The 18,068-nt window shown below is 45.8% G+C and overlaps 5 protein-coding genes across 5 annotated transcripts; 2 read left to right on the forward strand and 3 right to left on the reverse strand.

The window, feature by feature from the left end:
* Positions 1 to 137: 137 nt before the first annotated feature.
* On the reverse strand, positions 138 to 1,074 carry LOC124655740 (probable LRR receptor-like serine/threonine-protein kinase At3g47570). The gene is made up of 2 exons (XM_047194590.1): positions 657 to 1,074; positions 138 to 562 (listed from the first exon to the last, which is right to left on the reverse strand). Exons 1-2 carry the CDS (start codon positions 1,072 to 1,074, stop codon positions 138 to 140), a joined length of 843 nt encoding a protein of 280 aa, XP_047050546.1.
* A 1,350-nt stretch (positions 1,075 to 2,424) lies between these two features.
* Positions 2,425 to 3,000, reverse strand: LOC124653536. Its single transcript, XM_047192590.1, has one exon. It carries the CDS (start codon positions 2,998 to 3,000, stop codon positions 2,425 to 2,427), a length of 576 nt encoding a protein of 191 aa, XP_047048546.1.
* Positions 3,001 to 3,540: 540 nt separating this feature from the next.
* LOC124655741 lies at positions 3,541 to 4,083 on the forward strand. The gene has a single exon (XM_047194592.1). It carries the CDS (start codon positions 3,541 to 3,543, stop codon positions 4,081 to 4,083), a length of 543 nt encoding a protein of 180 aa, XP_047050548.1.
* A 1,514-nt stretch (positions 4,084 to 5,597) lies between these two features.
* LOC124655130 (ankyrin repeat, PH and SEC7 domain containing protein secG-like) lies at positions 5,598 to 9,974 on the forward strand. The gene is made up of 11 exons (XM_047194087.1): positions 5,598 to 5,692; positions 5,851 to 5,997; positions 6,095 to 6,226; positions 6,376 to 6,515; positions 6,717 to 6,803; positions 6,995 to 7,123; positions 8,231 to 8,383; positions 8,780 to 8,881; positions 9,100 to 9,270; positions 9,374 to 9,453; positions 9,588 to 9,974. Exons 1-11 carry the CDS (start codon positions 5,626 to 5,628, stop codon positions 9,625 to 9,627), a joined length of 1,248 nt encoding a protein of 415 aa, XP_047050043.1. The 5' UTR covers positions 5,598 to 5,625; the 3' UTR covers positions 9,628 to 9,974.
* Positions 9,975 to 10,530: 556 nt separating this feature from the next.
* Positions 10,531 to 17,923, reverse strand: LOC124658053 (ethylene-responsive transcription factor-like protein At4g13040). Its single transcript, XM_047196499.1, has 7 exons — positions 17,849 to 17,923; positions 16,127 to 16,183; positions 13,345 to 13,451; positions 13,040 to 13,118; positions 11,556 to 11,736; positions 11,097 to 11,218; positions 10,531 to 10,975 (listed from the first exon to the last, which is right to left on the reverse strand). The coding sequence occupies exons 2-7, from the start codon at positions 16,167 to 16,169 to the stop codon at positions 10,851 to 10,853; spliced, it is 657 nt and encodes a 218-aa protein (XP_047052455.1). The 5' UTR covers positions 16,170 to 16,183; positions 17,849 to 17,923; the 3' UTR covers positions 10,531 to 10,850.
* Positions 17,924 to 18,068: the final 145 nt, after the last annotated feature.

The following is an 18,068-nucleotide window of genomic DNA, read 5'->3' on the forward strand; positions in this document are numbered from 1 at the left end:
CAATTTTAGTAAGCAACATAAACTCCAAACTAGCGTAACTAAAAAAACAACATGTTCAACCTTCCATGATCATTAGAATTCTGCAACTGGAGTGGAAGTGGAAGAAGAAACAATACATGGCCCTACACATTACCATATCAATGTTGCTGATGCACGCTTCTAGTTGCTACCAAGAGAGTAGAGTAATCCTTCTTGATGTTCTTCAGACTCGTGACCACATCGCCCATGCTTGGCCTCTGGTCGGGAGAATCACTGGAACACTCTAGACCCATCTTGAATGTCGACACGAGAAAGTTACCATTGTGGGCAATTGAGGATGAAGACGGTGAAGTTGTTATTTTTTGGTGATGAAATGCTTGGTTCATCCGTTCATCCTGATGTAGCTTCTCATCTAGAATATCAATGAGCTTTGCTGGAAATGCTTGCAAAATGCACTGCCTAAGGCTGGATTCACCGGCGAACATAGGATCAGTGGGCCTCTTCCCCGTGAAAACTTCAAGTAGCATGATCCCAAAGCTGAACACATCGCTATTTCTTGACGCCCTTCCCATAAATGCAAGCTCTGATCATGAAAAAACTCAAGAGAGTTAACTAATCGAACCAAATACTCCAGTTTCATAAATATGTTGCTCAATCATGATCATGGAAAAATGTACCTGGGGCCATGTACCCAATTGTCCCAGGCATACTAGCTGAAACTATGGAGTTTTCATCGCCTAAAAGTAACTTTGCAATGCCAAAGTCAGCAACATGGGCCGTCATGTCCTCATCGAAAAGTACATTGCTAGGCTTCAGGTCGCAGTGTAGGACAACTTGAAAATGGTGATGGTGCAGATAATTCAATGCCTCTGACACGCCAAGCATAATGTCCAATCTCTCTATGAATCCTAGTGGTTCCCTATTTTCAGTGTGCAAGTGTGCCTCCAAGCTACCATTGGGCATGTACTGAAGCAGCAATGCCCTGAAGTCCAAGTTGGAACAGGTATTCAATATGTGTATCAAGTTGCGATGCCGAGCCATCCGCAACACTTGGCATTCGACCTCAAAGCTCCTCACAGCCTGCTCGACTTGCATACTAAGCACCTTTATCGCAACCACCAAACCATCATCTAGCTGGCCCTTGAAAACTTTTCCAAAACTTCCTGCTCCAAGTAGGTTATCCTCGCTGAAATTTTCAGTGGCACGAGCAATCTCATGGTATGATACTAACCTATTGACAAGGTATTAACTTATCAATGCCTACGAGTTGTAGACTAGGGTTTAGTTGGAAGTAGAGGGCAAGTAGATCTCGAAGGTTTCAGCCGAAAAGTACTCGACGATTATGAAACTAGGTTTGAGAAACAATGATTCGATCCTCTCTTTGTCCCTCGACCCCCCCTTATATAGGAGGTGGTGCCGAGGGATTCGTATTGTACAGCTTACAGAGTCCGGGTAGGTTTCTAACTCTTCCCGCAAGATTACAAATATTACTTCCTATTACAACTCTAGCTTTCCTTAACAATATCTTGGGCTTCCGAATCTTCTTATTCTTCGAGTAGTGGGCCTTCGATAAACCCCGGGTACTATCTTCGGCAGGCCCATTGGGGATGCCTATGTCAGTAGCCCCCGAGATTTTGCTTGAATCGTAGAGTCAGGGAAAATCTCCACTGTTTATTTTTTACTCGACAACTTAAACTTTTCTATATTTCTTCACATAAATTTCTATATTGTACAGGGATAATGGTAGTTGGGACTAGTTCATCTGACGGATCAGGTACTAGTTAACTGCTCTAGTGGCAATCCGCAAAAACCTACTTCAAAATCACGTCCCTGGACATGATTTCGGGATACTGGTGTAAACTTCGACCGCTGTCGGAGCTACTCCTGCAACGCCATTGGCGTAGGATGTCAAAGGTAATGCCGCCGTAGGTGCGTGCACCGGCCCGTAGCTCGGTCGGCAATTTCAATTGATCGGCCGAAAAAGGGGCCTCTCCGGAGGCACCGCCACGGGATGTATGGCTACGAAGATTACGTTGTATGTAGATAATTAGCCCCTCTATTTGTTGCTTCCTGATCCAGAAATGGCACCGACTTGAAAAAAATTACCAAGGTAAAAAAAGAAAAAATTTACCAAAACCCATACTGGCCCATCAAATTTACCCCAATTATAGGTAGTAGTTTTGTGTAATTCACTCTCCAACCAGGATGTCAATATTTGGCAACTTGCGATAGTTGCAGAATGCAAAGTGGTGAGGAGAAGAAAGATTTACCGTCACACGATACACCATTGATTTGATCAAGGGATTACACACGGACTCACCATTGATTTAATCGAGACCATCACGTCAAGCCCCACGCGCGTACTCGTACCAGCCGCTAGCGCTGGTCGACGGCGGCCACGACGACGGCGCTCCGGCAGCTACGTAGTACTACATCCCAGCTAGCCTAGCCTAGGGTGTCTACCTTGTTGAGCAGCGCGGTGGCCATGGTGGAGAGCTGGTCGAACTCCCGGTTGGCCTCGGCCATCCTGCCCTTGGCCTCCGTCGCTCCTCCCAGCGCCGCCTCGCACCCGATCCCGGCCAGCCCCGTGAGCGCCAGCAGCGGCCGCGCCCTGTCCCACGCCCTCGCCGCCGCGTACCCGCGCAAGAACCGCAGCGCCGGGACCGACGTCGCCCCGTACAGGATCCCGCACGCCTCCATCCCGTCGCGCGCCGCCGGGTCCCGCTCCGCGCGCGCCATCGCGTCGGCGGCGTCGCGCGCCGACGCCCCGCGCGCCGCGGCCAGGTCGGCCGCCACGAGGAGGTGCGCGTGCCGGTCCGCCGTGGACGCGCCGGGGCCGCCGCCGGACCGCAGGGCCGAGGCGCAGAAGGCGTAGTCCACGAAGTCCCGGATCGCGTCGCAGGAGTCCGCCACCGTGTCGACCGGCGCGGCTGCGGCGGGGGAGGGAGCGGCTTGCACGTCGCCGGCCAGCAGCGCGAGCACGAGCACGAGGAGGAGCGGCGCGCTGCAGCTGGTCGTCATGGTTTCTTTCTCGGTGACGGTTGGAACTTGGAAGTATGATCGGTGGAGCTCGTAGTATTTGTTTGGTGAGCTACCAATGAATGGCAGCATGCGAGGCTTGCCTGGTTTTTCTCATCGGATTCGCGTTTCGTCGTGGGTGGTTGGGCCGGCGGCGGCTGCGTTTCGGCTGTGGCGGGACAGACAGAGCAGGGTGCGTCCCGGGCGGGCATTGATGGATACACGACGGATGGCTCACATTATTCCGGCACTCCCCATTACTGCGCTGCCCTGCGTAGGTGCCATTCAATTGCACACATGATCAGTACCTGTACCAGCAAATCTGAACAATGTGGTTACTCTCACATTTCCATCTAGCTCAACATCTTCTGGTACAAGGAGAAAGCAGAGAGAACGTGAGCAAGCCTCGTCTTCAACATCGGTTCAACCATAAGCATGCAACTGCAGCACACTCACGGCGTGGTCTCACATCGCCTGCCTTTTCTTACCTTCGCCTCGCCTCTAGCATAAAACCGCCGGGACCCGATCGAGCTACCCCCCATCATGGCCATGGCCGCCACCTCCTCCGCTCTCCTCCTCCTCTCCCTCTTCTCGGCGGTCGTCCACTGCTCCGGCGCGCCGGCAGCGCCGCTGGACCAGCTGTGCGGGAGCCTGGGCAGCTTCTACGTCACGCCGGAGCTCTGCACCTCGGCGCTCTGCGGCGCCGACGCATCCGCCTGCCGCTCCGCGCGCGGCACGCCGGAGCTGGCCGCGCTCGCCACCAGGCTGGTGGCGGCCAATGCCACGGCGGCCAAGGCCAGCCTCGAGTCGGCGCTCGGCCTCGCCGCGGCGGACGCCGAGGCCACCAAGGGCATGCGGTCGTGCCTGCAGCTGTACACGGGCGCCGTCCCGGCGCTGCGCTGGGCGGCGCGGGCCGTGGCGGCCGGGCGGTACCGCGGCGCGCGGGAGGTGCTCGACGCGGCGCAGTACGTCGCGTCAGGGTGCGCCGGCATGGCCGGCGAGGCGGCGCTGCCCAGGGAGAACGACAGGTTCAGCTCCATGGCCATCGTCGCGCACGCCGTCGTCGCATCCATGTCCACCGCCTGATCCACCACTCCGTCGATCCGACCACCGGTCACCAGCTGCTGATGCTCTTCATCAAAGAAAAGACCATGTCTGCTTGCAACGGCTCTCTAATGGTGTGATCTGGGTTAGTGAGATGTAATTTCTCTAAGCTAATCTCTCTCGTGCTGTTTATTCATCTGCTCCCGCGGTAATTAACTCAAGTATTTAGCTTGTGAGAATTTTATCTTTTGAGTACAACTCCGCACAAGCATTGGTAGTTTATGTGTACTCCCTAGTAGTAATCTTTTTGCAGGGAGGAAGATTTACAGTATATGCTTCTGAACATAGGGTTCAGCACAATTTCTAACATGCACAACCAACGGACCGGTTGCCATTGAATTGAGATCATACGGGTTCGTGTCGCACGACCTCCCCAACATCCAAAATTCTAGGAGAAAGTTGAAATGTTTTCAAATCCAAATTATACAATAATGAACCAATAATTAATAGTTTTTCAGTGTGTTGTAGAACATCATATATAAAAATACATGTAGCGCACTGCAACGCGAGAGGAAAAAGCTTCGATGTCACGAACAAATGTTACGCACCACGCAACAATGTAAAAACATTGCTAGCAACTTAACTCCTCCCCCAAAGATAAAAAAAAGAGTGTTCTCAATTCACCGATTAGTCAATTTTTTGATTCCCCTCTCTCCAATAAAAAAAACGTTTAGGGTGGCGATGGTTTGCCCCTCCTGAGTCGGCGATGCCATGGGTCCCCGATCCGCTCCTGAGGCGATGGGAGGGGACCCTCGAACTTTAACTCTAACATTTAGATGGGTTGACTTTGTGTTTAACTAGAACATCATAACGATGGGAGCACCTTGGCGAAATAAAATTTCATGTCCTCCCCCACCTCGCGGTGCTCTCATTTCCAACATTGAGAGGCAGTCAGGATGGTTGTCTTGCCATGTTCCGTCAAATTTAGGTTTGGTAGTTGGTGCCCCCGGTAGTCGGCCTTTGTGGGCTTTTTTTTGGTGTTTCGAAGAAGGTTGTGTGGATGATGACATGTGGTGACATTCTTCTCATCGACCGCATTCGATGAAGATGGCGTCCTCAAAATTTGGCGGACACATTGAAGATCCCCGACTAACGTGGCACATTTGTCTCAATCTTGTTCGTATGGCGAATCAGTTCATCGACGACAAGCAAGTGTGATGTGCGACGATGTTCCTGCAGATCTAGACATGGTGGTTGGTCCCTTTGTTCTTCGATTGCGCTACAATGTTGGTGGCGAATGACAGTGGTGACATTAGGGCTAGGTGCAAGGATCTCCGAGGGTCAAACTGTATTTTTCTTTAGTATGAGGTCATTTATATACAGAAATAACTTTGGGACAGATAATACGTGCTACAAGGTACTGTAGTACATTCGCAAAAAGAAAAAGAATTGTCTTTTGTGGTTTCCCTGAACCGTCGTCTCCTTCCCCCGTGCGCCGCCCTCCGGCCTCCCTTCCCAAAACCCTATACACCACGCGCGGAGGCGGAGCCCAGCCAGAACCTTGCGTGTAGGGTTGCCGCCACCATGGCCTCCTCCGCCTCCGACATCGCCCTCAAGGCCGCCTTCGACGGCAACCTCCGCCTCCTCAAGAGTAAGCCCCCACCCCCTCCCTCTCTCCCTCTCTCTCGTTCCGAATTGTAGCCCTAGTTACGCCGATTTGGAGTCTCATCTGTGCAATTTTGGTCTAAAGTTCGCCTCTTCCGCTCGTCTGAATGATTTTACTGCCACTTCATGCGTTCTTGTTTTTAGAAATGGCGAAGAAGGTAGACCTGCGGGGAGCCAAGGACGCGAAAGGGGATACCGTGCTTCACTTCGCTGCGCGCAAGGGCTGCCTGCAGATCTACCGCTTCCTCGTGGAGGAATCTGGGCTCGATGTCAACACATTGTCAAAAACAGGTGCGCATTGTGCGTTAAAAATAACATCCTTGTGCATCCGTGGCAGGAAAAGTTTGCTCTTTTTTTTTAGTACCGACATGTTCTGTTCCCCCTGTAGGTGCCACGCCGATGGACTACGCCGCGTTTGCGGGGAATGTCCAAGTTATGAGGTACCTTATCGACCATGGCGCTGACCCTGCCATCGCCGACCAGAGGGGCACGACGCCGCTGCATAGTGCAGCAGAGGAAGGTGCGCTTTCTCACTACTACTCTGTTTCCCTGAAATTAAAGGAAAGACATTGCTTGAATACAGATACTGTCTATGTATTATTACTCTGAACAGGCTGGCTCTGGTTCTCTGATATATCTGCATTTGCTCTATCTTTGCTGTGCCTCCAGGGCACTGCGAAGCTGTCAGGCTATTGCTGTCCAAAGGAGTTCCCGTGGATCCTGTTGATCATCAGGGAGCGCCATTACACCTGGCGATTGCAAAGGACCGTCCTGAGGTTGTGAAGCTTCTGCTGGAGCATGGTGCTGATGTAAGTTTTGTCTATTCCATTGTCAGTTAATTGGATGAATCTTACAAATTGAGAAGGCTATAATGTGATAAACCTGTGTATGCTTGATGATGTAATGGTTTATTCCTGGAGGGGCACCTGGATACTTTTTAGGCTATATATTATATTATTTTGTGATCGCAATAACACTTTTTCAAAACTGTGATTTGTTTCCCTTTTCAGCCAAACAAAGTGGTCAATCAAATCCTTTCACCACTTGTGATGTCCGTCTTTGGGAAGTCCTTGAGATGCATGAAGATACTGATTGAGGTCTAGTAATTTGCCGACTTGATCTATTTTGTTATGTTTTTTTATGTTTGGCTGTGTCCTGATTTTGTTTTTTTACGGCAACGAGCAGGTGACCTGAGTTTGTAGAGTAACTTGTTTTTTCTGGTTGAGCATGTCATGATTACTTCTACAAGCTCTGTGTCTGAAAGCTATTTTACTGTTATTACCCATAGGCTGGTGCTGATCTGAATGCTCGTGGCAAGTCTGGACCAACTCCTTTAACGCAAGCAGTTGATGATGGCTTCACCGACTTTATCAAGTTGCTCCTAGAGGCTGGAGCCGACCCTAACATTCCTAGCGAGGTAAGTATACCTCTGTCTTCATCTCTCTGTGTACTTAGCTTTCTCAAAAGTCTTATACTTGGCCCCTTTCTCCTGAGATACAAGTGCACTGTAAAGATTGTTCATGTTCAACTGAATACTGTATGGTAGTTTTGTATCTGAGTGCATCTGTTTGAGTTTGCTTCAGAATTTAGACTGCACTGACTTTGGAAGACATCCCAATATTGCAGCTCTAGTGCTAAGTAGTACAACAGGTCTTACATATCTCATCTCAGAATCATGATACCAGAAGGTCATCAGACTTAAACATTATTTTAGTGTTCCTCTGACTCTGAGTACTATGGTTTGAGAGGCAGTGCAGTGTCTGGTTTTTCTTTTCGAAAAGGAGGATATCCCCTTGCCCCTGCATTGATTGATGCACGCAGACAGATGGATTTGAAATTGTCCCCCTTTAAGAGGGAGTATTGTGTGTAGCTTTCCTGTTCATTTAACAGTGGTTAAAATTGTAGTGACAGGGGGGTGAATTCAGAAATGTCTCATTTCCTCACAAAGCTTTTTCTTTGTCTTACCTCCATTTATTACCTTCTGTGCTTTCAAATTTGCAGTCTTGGCCCTTTTCTCCTTGCATCTGATAGAGAGTGGAATATAACTCGGTCTCCTAAGATAACAGTATGCTGTATGGATTGTTCATGTTCAACTGAATAATGTATAGTAGGTTTGTATTCAAGTGCATCTGTTTCGGTTTGCTTCAGAGTTCAGACTGCACTGACTTAGGAAGACACCGCAAGATTGCAGCTCTGGTTCTAAGTGGTAGAATAGGTCTTACATATCTCATGTCAGCATCATGATAATAGTTGGTCACTGTAACTCCATATTATTTTCTAGTACTCCTCTGAGTCCATGTACTATGGTTCAAGAGGGAGTACAATGTCTAGCTTTCTTGTAAATTACAGTATGTTCTGTTCATTTAACAGTGTCTAAATCTGTTACTGCCAGTTCAATGAATTCATTAATATCTCATTTTCTTGCAAAGTTATTTTTTGTCGAAAAGATAATCTGATGGCATTGGTAGCTTTGTCATTTCCATGCTGGATTACATGGTATCTTACATTGTTTTTTATGATATAGCATGGTGCAATTCCAGTCGAGATAGCAGCAGTTCATGGTCGACGTGACCTTGTTGAAGTTCTATTTTCTAAGACCAAACCAGTTCCATCTCTGCCAGATTGGAGTGTTGATGGGATAATTAGAACCGTGAATTCTCCGGACATTCCTCTTCAGGCATGTACACAACTTTTTATCACTTCATTCCAGGTTATACACATGAAGCTTAATGCGTGATTGCTTCGTATTCTCTACTTAGACCACGATAATTTGTTGTGCTCTTGTAGATAGCTTATGCTGTGTCATGGACTCTGTTTACATGCATAGATCACGCTGTCCTTCAATTATTTCCACTTTGTTGTCCTTAGAAGAAATAGCCAAGTCTTAGACATGATAACATTTTGTGAAACTGTAGCCTCCCTGTTATATCTGGAAGCCTGTACATTCTTCATAAATTCTTAGTACATGCACCCTTTATGTATTGAAATGGGAGATGTTATTACTTTGAACAGTTACTGTGCTGTCGATGCTGTCATTCAGCACGCCTGTAACTGAACATGCTATTGTGTTCAGGCCGCAGTTTCTGTGGAAGAAAAAATTACTTATTGGAAGTCACAAGGAAAAGAAGCATTTGCAAAGGAGGACTACTTTACAGCAATGTCCTTTTATGGCAAGGTAAGTGCATGAGCCTATCTAGTACTCTACTTGCTAGGAACAATAGAAAAGATCGCACAACAAATAGTTCTGATGGCTTATGATTGCACACAAATAAACTAATGAAAAGGCAACCAGATGTTTGGCAGAGCCTGTCAGCCTGTTAATATATCCATTCATTACTGTTGCACCAACCAATTGAGCTAAACTGACTGCATACTTGCTCATTGTAAACACAGGTACTTGATGTAAACCCATCTGATGCAACCATGTATGCCAACCAGAGCCTCTGCTGGCTGCGTATGAGACATGGGGAACTAGCTCTGGAAGATGCCCGCAAGTGCAGAACGATGCGTCCCTGTTGGTCCAAGGCCTGGTATCGTGAAGGTGCAGCCCTCAGCTTCATGAAGGTACAGCTGCTTGTACTGATTCTGCCCTCACAATCTGACTCATTCTTTCCATTTGTATATACCTCCCTAGCTCTCATTGTATTGATATTATCTCAATGCACAGGATTATGAAGGTGCCGCCGATGCATTCCAGGTGGCGTTACAGCTGGACCCCAAAAGTCAAGAGATTAGGGAAGCGCTGAGGTAGCGATGACATTGCTTTTCTTGGGTTATTGCAACCGATTGAATCCATCATATGAAATCCCTTCTAGCTTGCCGGCCAGTGGGTGCTGGAGATGTAGTTTTGACACTGTTTGATCATTGCGCATTGCTTGCAGGAATGCGGAGAAGGCTGCAGAGGAGCCGCAGAGTCTCTAGTGCAACAAAAAGCTCTCTACCTTGTTTCCTCGCACATTTCTGATTCAGCGGTACTACCCTACTAAGTCGGTAGGACTGCTTGTATGCTGGAATGTGTCCCGCTGGCAAGGTAGCGAGTTTCAAACTCTGCTCGATCAGATGTCTTCATTTTGGCAGGTTAGGGCAATGAGACCCCGTGTTAGGTTCCAGGTAGTGTGTTGTGTTGTACAATGTTAGGGTCGCTGGAACATTTTCTACATTTTGCATCTGGGAACGATGGTAGCTAAAGTGAAGAATGACTGGCTAGTGCTATGTTGCAGAGGAAGAGAAGTGTTTCCGTTTCAGCGAGATGGTACCTTGCTGCAGGACTGGGTATATTTACATATGTTATCTTGATGTGGGCTCACTGACATGTGGCCCCCACTTATGGCGTGTCTGCATATAATCAGCTTATGTCAGAGGATCTCCGTCGCTATCTTTTGTCAAGTTGACAAACACCAGTTTCAAAAACCACTCTGTTTTATACTATCAATTTACTGATCCTTGCAAGAAAAATAGGGAGAGTGTTCAGAAAGCAAAACGAATGCCGATGGTTAGCAGGGAGGATGAAGGAGAGAACCGCCGCTGCACACCTCTGCGTCTAGACCTACCCCTGCCCCATGGCACAGGTTGTGGACCTGAAAATTATTCGCAGACCTTTTATTTTCAGCTGACTGTTCACAGACTGTTGGTAGTTCCGGCTAAGACCCCTTAAAAAGCCCAGCGATATTTCAAGAGTAGAAATATTCGCTCCACAACTATAACACAAATATTGGCTGTGGCTGCATTTTACCTTGTTGCTATCATTGTTGTCACCTCCAATGCTGAAATTCCACCGATACACAATACAAATGGATGCATCAATGTCTCGGTGAAATACATGAGGCATCGCAAATGGAAACTACTCTTTAGGGATCATCATTCATAAAGTAAACCAGTTACATGCCGAGTAAATTTGAGGTAAACCTATCGACAAGATATACACATTTCTGGAACTGGTAAACATGATTGCTCAGCGGGATTTGCTTCTATATTTGAACATCTCCGGTTTTATTTGAGATGACATGATTATCTAACCTTTTACCTTTATCAGACTGCAAAGGCCTTATGCACATGGCTTTAATTATTCACAGGGAAGAATATCTAAATGTAAACGAATCTGTCGGACCCTCCCATTTGGGTGTGATGATCTGGCCGGCGGCCATCTAAGAAGCCGATGTCTCAACATCTCCATCATCAGAGTGAGAAGACCCACCACCATTGACCATCTCAGTATCTCCTATGAATAAGTCCGCCTTGTTGCGCCTTACCGACCCAACCTTTCTTTGTTCTAGTAGAGACAAAGAAGCGAACACAAATGAGTGTCAAAAAAAAAAAGCGAACACAAATTATGCTATGCTATTCATCATTGCTGCCAGGGAAGAAATGACTATGCAAATACTTCATCTTACTTTTGTTGGTTATGGTGTTTCGCGTTATCGCCAAGAAGTCCTCCCATGTGTATGTGTCCAGTTCTTTCTTCTCTTCCTCTGAAAGTTCAAAATTTGGCTCCCTTCCACACATAAAAGCTGCCCTGCAAAATGATGTTGAATCAAAGCAAGAACATCAGTATGGCAACAAACTAGGCTTATCTGGCCTCAGCATGCCATCACATCCATATCACTTGATCAAAATTACGAACCAAAAGTGCAAAAGTACCGGAGGAGACATGCCTGCTATATATTAGGTTTCCTACCAAGGATTGTAAGTCGTAAACCAGGCACACGAACCAAAAATATTTCCCAAACTTTGCTAGCATGATTAATCATTGACTCTTCCTTGTCAAAAGCATCAAGCATTGAAAAATTATGCATGCACTCTTCCACGACGAAAATTCATTAAAAAACTCAGTTTTCCTAAGATGAACTTACCTATCATATAGCCGGGCTGCTTCATCCTGTGTTCCAACAGTGCCCAAGTGAATTTGTTTCTTATCAACTTTTATAGCAGCTTGCCATTTCATGTTTTTGAAATAGACCCCTCTCATTATGCATGGCTCTTGGTCCACATACTGCTTTCTTCTATGTCGCTTTCTGCGCTTAATCTCCTTGCCTAAAATTACAAGGAAAAAAACCAAAAATATAATATAGTGACTTGCTGTAGAGCAATTGTGATGTTCATCGCACACACTGTGATTCTTTAGCAAGGATGAAGATAAGGGTAGTGACACCAATACGGAATGGAAGAAAACAAGAGGTTCTGTACTTTAAAAAAATTGACAGGTGAATCCTTTAGAGAAAAACTTCACAAATCACGTAGTCCAGTAATTGAGTATCTATAATGTTTAATTAGTGTGAGAAAAGAAAGTTAAACACGAATGTGCTATCTACTGGAGCTGACAAATCTAATTTACACTCTAAATTATCCTTTTGAAAAGGAGACTGCAACTCAATCAAAGGACATTACTACACTGCTGCCGCCACGTGGTTGCATTAGGATTTGACATTACTACACAGCAATTCCCTTTGTGCTCAATGATAAAATAAAACCTTTTATCTCTCGAACCGCAAATTCGATTGATGTTCTATTTTCATCATTGGCTTAGTCACAACGAGATCTTCAAAACTAAATCTCATGTTGACATGATTTTGACAACTTTTTTTCGTTGGCAGTTGCCAAATTGTTATCACTTAATTTCTAGGTTACACCTACTTAGTTGCCAAGTTGTAATAACATAGTTCAGTGCAAAGGAGGTAATACTACTTTGTATTAAATGACATCATCTCTTAGATACCGTAAATACTAGAATACTCAATCGCTAGCTCTGTATAACATTGCAAATTTGCAATGACTAAAACACGTGCATAAAATTATCTGACAACAATGTTTTTTTATGTTGGCAACTCTTCGATGTTTATTTGGCAACCATTGTATATACAAATGACAACTGGTGCAGCGAAAATAAATTGTCCAAACTTAAAACATTGGACCTAGTTTTGAAAGCCGTCGATACGAACACAACGGTGAAAACGGATAGCTAATCAGGTTAATGGTTTAGAAGATAAATCATTTAAAATATTCAGATTTAGTAATTAATCGATGATGACAGCAATGAGGCGGCAGATTCTACATGCATGCATGTGCTCTCCTATAAGTGGGAATTCCAATTGGAGACCCCGCTGCACCATAAGACTAACTGGGGCAAGTGTCCCTGCCCCTGTTGGATTAGCCGATCGAAGAATATTAATACTGTGAAAATGTCGCGCATGGATACTGATAAAAAATTGTTAACCAAATCCTATTTTGCTAGAAGATTTACATGTAATTCTAAAATACATCATCTGCCATACAAAATGATACAATAACATGCACTTCACACGGATAAAGGAAATACAGAGAATACTGCGTAAGAGACCTGGATAGTATTGGTTTTTCTCATCCTTCAAAGAGTCAGAACCATTTGAGGATTCTGGGAGTACATCAGAAATCCAGGTCTGCAACAAATAAGCTTCTTTTATTAGCAAAACCGTCTTTGCAACTGCAAACAACAAGCTCTAAACTTAATTGGAAATACAAAACAGGTCCTCGGAAGAATCACTAACAAAGAACATCAGGATTTGTACAGATACACAAGGTAGGAGAAATACAGGAGCTATTACTAAACATGGTGCTACAGTCTGTCCATCAAATTTACAAGGAACAGGCAATTGCTAAACTTACCAAGGGCAGTGGGTGCACACTGAACGGGTTCACATTTGGGTGTGCAACCTCCGAATGTTTTTCATTCTCAACAGGCTTAGGAAGATCAACTGGCAATGAATCTTTGCCTGAAACAAAAGTTAAGCTGATGTAACTGTCTGAACAATAACAGCATACAGAGTTCATAGATCTATGAAGAATTAAAGATGCTTTCTATGTAAATGATCCCCAACAGTGCAAATCATCATATCCAACTTAGGTTCTAAATGGGAAGGCACATGTGAGATGAATAGTAATGTTCCAAAAACATCTCATCTTCCAACAGTATTTGAGCAGCACTTCGGTAACTTTTCAAACCAAGAATTAACCTAAGAGCCTGGTAGCTTCCATCAGTAACTTAAATAGCACAGCTGAAATCACAAGGGGTTATTTCCATATATATTTTCATCAGTGTTTTTGCACAAATCTGGTTCTGACCCACTGAACGTTTTCTGTCTATTGCTGATATACACATGATGTGTACTTGTCTCCTCTTGCCAAATTTCTTCCAGTAGTCTGTTGCCTCACAAAGTGAGTACCAGAACACTTGATACCTCCATGTATATATAAAAGATGTCCTTTGCGAAGCAAAAAAAAAGAGGTGTAAACAATACTAGTATTTATGCTTTATCTCAACATGAGTCAATTTTAACTTGCACTGTCGGATTATGCAAACTGGCAGTCAAAACATTAGAAATGGATCCACATTCAAGATTCAACCATGTATAATTGGAGAGAGTGACCACTGCACCAGGTTTAATAGCTCATGTCTGTTGTGAAAGGCTAGACCTACTACACCTACTATAACAGGAAGGTGGCAATTGTGTGTTGCCATACAGGATGCCACGTTCGATGCATAGTTCTGTTCGGGATGTGTGAGCTGGCCTATTTCTCCAAAGCATATGGTAGGTTTTTGTCCCAGGCGGGTCTAGTGTGACCTGGGAGGCATACGCAGGCAGCCAACTGGATGGCGGGACGATCAGCCACTTCCCGATGCCCTACCAAGGTAGGTCAGATACACCCTTCTGATAAGGCACCGCCTGGCTCCACTACGGACAAATAAGCCAACTCGGACTTGCAAAAAAAGTTAACAAAATAACCAGCTTGGATACTAACCAAATTTAGATAAATAGGCCAGATAGGATACACGTAATATTCACAGCCAATGTAGCATCCTCAATGGTATCTTACCAACGAGGGGATAAGGATTGGTTCTCGTCGTGCACAACCGAGATGGAGAGATATTTTGGCTGGGCCAATTGCGCAGCGCCACGTGGATCAACCAGTGGAGGAGAGTCGAGGCCGACGCCCTGCCCTTGCGCGCCACTTGCCTATCGTGGATAGCCTCCGAAGACTCCGCAGGGGTGGGGGGTGGGGGGCTGCGTTTATCACTTTAGATTACTAGATCACTCTCGGGGAGTCAGCGTGAGCCCCATATTATAGAATGGAACCTGGAATGTCAGATTCAATTTGTGCAAATTTACTAGGTCGTGTTTTCACTTATAAGAAGTTCAAGCTGCCACTTTGACACGAACAGAAGAGTTGCAGTGCAATTAACCAGACAAAATTGATAATTGAACCCAAAAAGAACAATTCAATCTAGTTTGATTCACACCATAGGTAAACATGGAACAGAAAACACTGTGTGCCATGTGGCCTCCAATTAGCGTCCTATCTCCCATGATGTCGGTACCAGCAGTACCTGCCAAAATTGATCGTAACCACGACTCTTGTACTGGCAGCAATTAATTTGTAACGAACTCCCCGCCCATGAAAACTTTCAATTTAAGTGGGGCGGGTGTGCCACCTAGCCAGCTGGGTGTCCTGCCAACACAACCCATGTTGCGCCGGCGAGGATGTCCGCTTCTGCCCGCTTGACTAGATGAGGGCAGCAGAGCAGCAGCATGTAAAATATCAGGCATCCTTGCCGTCCCCTCTGCTACTGTCGTGAACTCACTGCTGCCGCTTCTTTTCAACTATATACCACCTGTATGCGGGTGTGACGTCCTCGCACAGCATGGCATGGGAGTCGCCGCTGTTCATGTAGACATATACGGACAAGGTCGCCATCTTCAACTCAGCCGTGCCGCCGGGTAGCACATGATGCTCGAACAGGCGGTACCTCAAACTGAACCGCGTGCATCTTTCAGGCAATGACCACGAACTTGAGACAGTGCTACTGGCAGAGCATGGCCAGCGCGTCAATGCAGCTATGTGATCTCCCATGGGACCCACAGGGCTCACTACATGGTATCTCACTTATCCCGTTTAATCCTGGTGGGCAAGATCAGGTGGGAAACCGTCATCCCGTGTCCATCCCATTTGCATCGTTAATGAAAACTGACATTCTCCAAACATGTCCTCTGTCATTATTTATAGAACTACCCAATGCTACTAACATGTGGACTACAGAGCAACCTACTACAGGTATGTGAGGAGATACAGAATTCTTTTGATGAAAGTTTGACAATAGTACTTACATACGAGAGAGAGAGAGAGAGAGAGAGAGAGAGAGAGAGAGAGAGAGAGAGGGAGGGAGCAAATTAGATCTTGTCATAAAAGCTATAGGATGCATACTATTACATGTTTTTATTTCTTTTATCTGAAACTGTATGGCTTATAGGATATCTGGAAGATGTGGTTTTGCAGCTTCATATCCATAGGACTGAAAACATTTACACATTTTCACAAAATAAATTATCTAAACAATTATTTACAACATATGAGCAAGATGTTTCCCGTTATTACAACGACTTTGCCTTACCCGAACAAAGACCCAATAGCCGACGTCTCCTCAAGCTAACCATACTTGAAGTGCCACCTGTAATAGCATGACCAATATGAGAATATAATAGACAGATTAAAGTCATAATACAAAATTGGTAAATAAAACAGTATTGTGTTTTAAAAATGGAGACTTTGAGAAAGCAATGCGTGCAGCGCAAGTAATCAAGGGCTTCTAAAGTTCGATCATGCCATCCATTACTTATGTGCTTCACGGTATACCAACAATGCCAGCACTTTGTAACGCTGTTTTAATGATCATAACTATTTCTTGATCATAGGTAATAATATCACCCATGTTGTTCAAAGAAGCAACCCGGTGATAATTGAATATTTGTTCTATTCCTCCATCGAAGTGATGTTACAAAAATCGTTCCAAACCAGTACACATATTTCTGACAAGAACAACCAAGAATAATCCATACAGCAAACCCTATCATATTACCTTTATCTTTATAGTCATTCACATGGTACTTCTAAGGAAAATGGTATGAGGGCAGTTCTAGCATAACATGGTGTATGTTGCTACCCAAAAACCATGATTTTCATAATTTCAGCCTGCTTAAATTATGTGCCCAGGGGCAGGGACCATGTAAAAGCACCATTACGAACAAACACATGTTAAAGGAGGTAAGATATAACACCATTGAGCAGGATTCAGGTCCTTGAAAGGGTTTAACTAGAAAACTAAAATAAAATCAAGTGACTCCACTCAGACAGAAAGATAGCCATAAGCATCGTGAGCTAGAATAAACAAAATGGATCCTATGTAAGTAAATTATACTACTATAATGCCATAGCAGATAAACTCATTATCTTCATCCCCTCAGCACAGAAACGCCACTCCGTAAGGCATCCAATCTAAGTGTTCACTGTGAAACGATTAGAAGCACAACAAAAATGCAAACACGAGAGAAGAAAAAAGAAACGAAATTGCTACTGATAGACCAGCTCTCTCCCATGGTTCCATCACGTGGAGGCTCATTCTGGGAGCAGAGGGGGTGTGGTAGCACAACGATTATTACCCCCAAAAGTAGAAACAGAAATAAGGTGGTGTACTTGTCACCGCTGGCAGTCAGTTGCCAGAAATGAGCAAGCACACACTCGACTCGAGAGCATACAGAATCCTGCTACACATCTGTTATCCACCTACAGGTACGGTCAAAGAGAATCATCACCCATCAGCTCAAGAGACAGTTACTCATCAAAACAGTATTTTTTCGGTCATAATTATCACTGTATCCACCAATGCAATTGTACCAATCTCCACGCCACGATTCCCGATTGCAGCCATCAGACCCAAGGGAGAAACCATGGTAAATCAATCGGAATTCAGATATACAGCAGGCGGCGAGGAGGCTCGGCCGACCACACAACCGTAAACCAATCGGAGGAATCCAACAAACCAAACCCCCTCGAGAACGCAAGAATTTTCCACGGGTCAACCCCCGGTAGAGGCGTCGCCAACCACCGCCACCTTCCAATCCAAACGCGCAGGAAGAGACGAGATTGAACTGTATGGTAGAGCAAGGGGGGAGGAGGTATCGCCACAACCGAGAACGGGCGAGGAATTCGTGGGAGAAAGAAACGCCGGCCGGTCCTATAAACACGGCCGACAACTAGACAAGCGCGAGGGGATACTGGCGGTCGGCCGGCGGCGGGCAGAAGCGATAGAGATGGTCAAGGACGGAGACGTACGTACCGGGCGGCTTCGGCCGGGCGGCGGGTGGCGGCGGCAGGGGGGAGAGCGTGCCGAGGCGAAGGCCAGCCGCCACGAGACGATGGGGAGAAGGGGGAGGAGGAAAAGAAGTTGGTAGGGGAGAGAAGTTGGCGAGGGATACAAAGAGGGTGGCTCACATCACATCTACTCTACCACCTTTGGTTTGGTTCTCTCTCTCTCTCTCTCTCTCTCTATCTCCCCA

The sequence above is a fragment of the Lolium rigidum genome, chromosome 5, assembly GCF_022539505.1.
Source record: "Lolium rigidum isolate FL_2022 chromosome 5, APGP_CSIRO_Lrig_0.1, whole genome shotgun sequence".
NCBI lineage: Eukaryota > Viridiplantae > Streptophyta > Magnoliopsida > Poales > Poaceae > Lolium > Lolium rigidum.

Excerpts from the sequence above, each read along its gene's own strand:
- LOC124655740 (XM_047194590.1), bottom strand. The coding sequence starts at position 1,074 with ATGCAAGTCGAGCAGGCTGTGAGGAGCTTTGAGGTCGAATGCCAAGTG. Across the intron at positions 563-656 it reads AATTGGGTACATGGCCCCAG|AGCTTGCATTTATGGGAAGG; the intron begins GTACATTTTTCC and ends TTTCATGATCAG.
- LOC124653536 (XM_047192590.1), bottom strand. The coding sequence starts at position 3,000 with ATGACGACCAGCTGCAGCGCGCCGCTCCTCCTCGTGCTCGTGCTCGCG.
- LOC124655741 (XM_047194592.1), top strand. The coding sequence starts at position 3,541 with ATGGCCATGGCCGCCACCTCCTCCGCTCTCCTCCTCCTCTCCCTCTTC.
- LOC124655130 (XM_047194087.1), top strand. The coding sequence starts at position 5,626 with ATGGCCTCCTCCGCCTCCGACATCGCCCTCAAGGCCGCCTTCGACGGC. Across the intron at positions 7,124-8,230 it reads ACCCTAACATTCCTAGCGAG|CATGGTGCAATTCCAGTCGA; the intron begins GTAAGTATACCT and ends TTTATGATATAG. Across the intron at positions 8,384-8,779 it reads CTCCGGACATTCCTCTTCAG|GCCGCAGTTTCTGTGGAAGA; the intron begins GCATGTACACAA and ends TATTGTGTTCAG.
- LOC124658053 (XM_047196499.1), bottom strand. The coding sequence starts at position 16,169 with ATGGTTAGCTTGAGGAGACGTCGGCTATTGGGTCTTTGTTCGG. Across the intron at positions 13,452-16,126 it reads GCTATTGGGTCTTTGTTCGG|GCAAAGATTCATTGCCAGTT; the intron begins GTAAGGCAAAGT and ends CTTTTGTTTCAG. Across the intron at positions 11,219-11,555 it reads GCAGCCCGGCTATATGATAG|GGCAGCTTTTATGTGTGGAA; the intron begins GTAAGTTCATCT and ends ATCATTTTGCAG.